Consider the following 4423-nt stretch of genomic DNA (forward strand, 5'->3'; position numbering starts at 1 on the left):
TTGCCCAATCAGGAAGCCCCATCAGTGACCCTGTGAAGCCTTTGAACCTATCCTGAATACCTTCCTGGCTGTGGAGCCCAGCATACAGCCCTGCTCAGTGGCTGAGCACAGCCTGCAGCCCTCCCTAGGCAGTGAGTCCATTCACCAAAAATGGTCCAGTCCTGGAGCACAGCCAGTAGTCTGCCCAATCACAAATCCTAGCCTGCTGCCCTGTCTAAAGTCAGAGTCTTTTTTTTTTTTTAAGATTTTATTTATTCATGAGAGACACAGAGAGAGAGAGAGAGAGAGAGAGAGAGAGGTAGAGACACAGGCAGAGGGGGAAGCAGGCTCCGTGCAGGGAGCCCGAAGTGGGACTCGATCCCGGGTCTCCAGGATCATGCCCTGAGCTGAAAGCAGCGTTAAACCACTGAGCCACCCGGGCTGCCCTAAAGTCAGAGTCTAAGCAGCAGACCACCCAACAATGGAACACAGACAGTGACCCTACTTGATCAAAAGCACTTGCAGAGCTTAGCCAGTGATCCCACTTGGCCATGGGGACCAGCTGACAGACCACTTGACTGCAGAGCCCAGTCAATGCCTCCTTCAGACCTCAGAGTATGGGCAGTGACCCTACCCAATAAAGACTTTGACAGTAATGTGCAGCAATTAGACAAGATACAGAAACAACCTAGGTGCCCATCGAGGGATGAATGGGTAAAGAAGATGCAGTATATATATACAATGAAAAACTGCTCAGCCATAAAAAAGAATGATATCTTGCCATTTGCAACATGAGTGGAACTTGAGTATATTATGCTAAGTGAAAGAATTCAGACAGAAACAAATACATAATTTCACTTACATGTGGAATCTAAAAGCCAAAGCAAAGAAACAAAATAAAGTCCAAAGTCATAGATAGGCAGAACATATTGGTGATTGCCAGAGGTAATGGGGGTTGGGGGGGATGTGAAATGGATAAAGGACATTAAGAAGTACAAACTTCGGGCAGCCCAGGTGGCTGTCTCTCATGGATAAATAAACAAAATCTTTTTTTTTTAAGTACAAACTTCTAGGTATAAAATAAATAAGTCATGGAAATGTATGGCATGAGGTGTATAGTCAGTCACAATATTATCTTTGCAAAATAACAGATGATAGACTTACTATTGTGACCATTTTGCATTGTAGACAAATGTCAAAGTCCGTATATTGTACACCTAAAACTAATAGAGTATTGTGTGAAAGTTATAACTCAATTAAAAAAATACACACATCTGTAATCTTTAAGATTCAGGAGCATACAGGTCTTACTGTTACTCTCCTTACTTAAACATCAAAAAGGCTAAGATCACCTATATGTTTGAACCTAATGTATAAGCATGTGTGTGTATATTTGTGCCCAAGTAAAGAAAATAATTTTTTCTATGAAAAAAAGAGCTATTATCAGGATTTGAATGGATAGTCTTTGTGAATATTTAAATCATCAAGAATGTTAATGTGAGTAGTCACAGAGAGCAAGATAGTAATTTAGACACTAATAAACTTTAATGAAGAAGAGGAAGTGAAAGGGGATTTGATTGCAATAGGGCTGTTAGTGGATAATACAACCTGAGGGCTTGTGTTCCCTTCTTACAAGGATGAAATATATGCATATACTTCCATATATTGATGGATTCCTTCATCATTGGAAATAGAAATGTGCTTTAGATCTGTGCTACAAATCTTTCTAAATTCAGATCTACTTGTCCCATACAGTTTTACCTGTTATTTTGGAAATATAAAGAAGTTGCTTGATTTCTTATTTTAAATTTCAGTGAATTTTAAATTGCTATTCATGAAATGCAAAGATTAATTTCACTTGAATATGTGAGGATATTTGATGTTGCTGTATAGTTTTGTTCACACATACCTACTGTGTATACTAGATTTGCCATGGACCTGAAGTTCCTTGCTTTTCCACACCTATGTTATATGATATAGAAACACTCTTTCATGGTGAATTTTTATGAATATGTTGAAAAATTTTAAATATATTCAGTTGGGAGGTATGATAAAACAGCATAACTAAAGTTTCACCTCTAATTTTGATGAATAGCTTTCAATCTGGTTTTGGGGCTTGATGAAATCCTGAAAGGTGAGATAACAATTTTATTATTAAATGAAGCTAACATTACTTTAGCTATGAATTTTAAGTTTTGCTTTACAAAAATCATTGTTATAATTATTTCATTACAGTTTTAATATCAACAGAACTACACAAGTCTCTTTTGCTTGGCACATTTATTTTGAGATTCCTTTCATATTACAGCTGACATAAATAGATTATTTTTAAGTAATTCTTTTATTTATACTTTTATTTTTATAAATAATTGATATAATCATCTAATATTCACCATGCTATAAGAATGTAAGAAGAGTAATATGAATATTGATTTCATAGTCAATAAAATATTTATGAACCCAAGCAGAAGGTCACTGAAGAATGTTTATCAGCATTAGGTATTACATTGACAGATATTGTGAAATCAAAGTTGCACATACACAATGGGATACTCATCATGAATTCTATTTGATGTTAAAATGAGAGAGAGATCAAGTAGTAAATAGAAAACTGTTTAAACATCTTCATGTGAATCTTCTTTTAAAATTGGGTGTATTTTTATTACTCGGTGTATAGGAGTCCTAACAGAATCATATTTCCATCCCTTCCTGGTGAACAACTTCTCAAGGATGCCTGGCATCCTGTAGCCCTTGCTTAGAATGAAATCTTTAAAGGCAATTGTTCCATAAAGATCTTCAAGAATATCCTGTTCAGGGAGCTTCTTTCCATATCTCCCGTCTTGAGCTTCAAATGAGAAGTTGGGGTCAATTAAAGGTTCATCATTTATTAGCTTTTTCCACAACTTGGGCTTCAGGTACCATGCTCCATACCTCATCTTTACCCAGTTGGGTTTATAAGGATTCTTTCGTTTCTGGAGTTTCCTCTCCCAGTTTTCCCAGTATAAGGAGAATTTTATATCTTCCATTTTATCTAGCCCCTCTCTGTACTTTAGATCCAAAGGAACATGGTTTATTTTCTTCATGCAGCATATGTCATAGGTTGGTTTGTACTCATAGCCAATTTCTAACTGTTTCATGATGAACTCTTCATCAATGCCCAAGTCTCCAAAAGTAGCAACCCATTTGCAGAATTTACGGACTCCTTTTGGTATTCTTCTATGAAGAGGAGGAGTTTTGAGCAAATCCTTTGTGCTTGACTCCTTTTCTTCATGAGGCACTTTATCTGGACATGACCCAGGAGTCTTCTTGGGAGGTTTTAGGTAGACTTTGGCAGGATTTTTCTCACAAAGCTTTGTGGGGGACTTCATTCTTTTCTCAGGGTTCTGACAGTAAGCCCATGTGTCCTTCAGCTTCTTGTCAGGATCAAGCACTTCTAACACCTTTAATAACAGGTCTGGAGGTAGATCTTCCTGCAGACTTGGGTAGAGAGCCAAGGGATGCTCGGTCAGGTGGGCTTCAATGTCCTCAATGAATGCCTTCCGTGCTTGCTGGGCTGGTGACAGCTTGGAAAACAGGTCAGCTTCCTTGGTCAGCTTTTTCTGACTCTTTTTGGGGGCAGGTTTGGGAACTCTGTGAGCAATCACGGGAAGAAAGCCTTCCTTAGGGCCGTAAGTGATCAGATCTTCACAAGATGGACATCCCCTCCTGAAGTCGTCCAGCCCCTCTTTCACAAACACCCACTGCCGGCTATCCAGAGAAGTGGGGAAATTCAGAAGCTTGTTCTTGTGCTTTGCGAAACACTTGGAAGGTAACTTGTCTTTGTACCAGGGCTTGCAGTTCATGCCCAGGGGCATTGGTTCCAGCGGCCCAGGCCCTAACAGCCACTTCTTGTCTGCCATGGTACTTCTGGTCCCTGGGTGACCACCAGCTTCTGTGGTTTGTTTTTCGGTTGCTAGGAGACTGCGTAACCAGGCGCAGCCAGATTCTTTCCTGAGGTTGGTCAATGCAGGGGCCGTGTGCAGCTTTCTCTCGGAATGGGCCACAAAGGTTCATTTCTTTCTGTTATGGGATACTGTTCCATTATACGGGTGTACTCCGCAATTTATCCATTCGCCTTTTAACGGACATTTGGATTGATTCCAATTTGAGGCTATTACAAATAAAGGTGCCACAAATATATGTGTTTATGTCTTTGTGCACCTATGTGCTTTCATTTCTCTTAGTTAAACTTTAGATGAGAGAGGAATGGCAGAAGCACATGATAGATGTTTATTTAACATTTTAGGAAACCACCAAACTTCCGAAAAGTGGTTATAATATTTAATATTCCTTCTGGTGGTGTATGAGAATTGCACTTCCTCCACCTACTTCCCAACACTTGGTATGGTTAGTCATGTTAATTTTGGCTATTCAAGGGGGTCCCCGGGTAGCTCAGCGGTTGAGC

The 4423-nt window shown here is 39.3% G+C and overlaps 1 protein-coding gene across 1 annotated transcript; it reads right to left on the reverse strand.

Moving 5' to 3' along the window:
• Window positions 1-2594: 2594 nt before the first annotated feature.
• LOC121482471 (protein FAM47E-like) lies at window positions 2595-3878 on the reverse strand. Its single transcript, XM_041740386.1, has one exon. The coding sequence runs from the start codon at window positions 3876-3878 to the stop codon at window positions 2595-2597; it is 1284 nt and encodes a 427-aa protein (XP_041596320.1).
• Between the last annotated feature and the right edge of the window lie 545 nt (window positions 3879-4423).

The sequence above is a fragment of the Vulpes lagopus genome, chromosome X (genome assembly GCF_018345385.1).
Source record: "Vulpes lagopus strain Blue_001 chromosome X, ASM1834538v1, whole genome shotgun sequence".
Lineage (NCBI taxonomy): Eukaryota > Metazoa > Chordata > Mammalia > Carnivora > Canidae > Vulpes > Vulpes lagopus.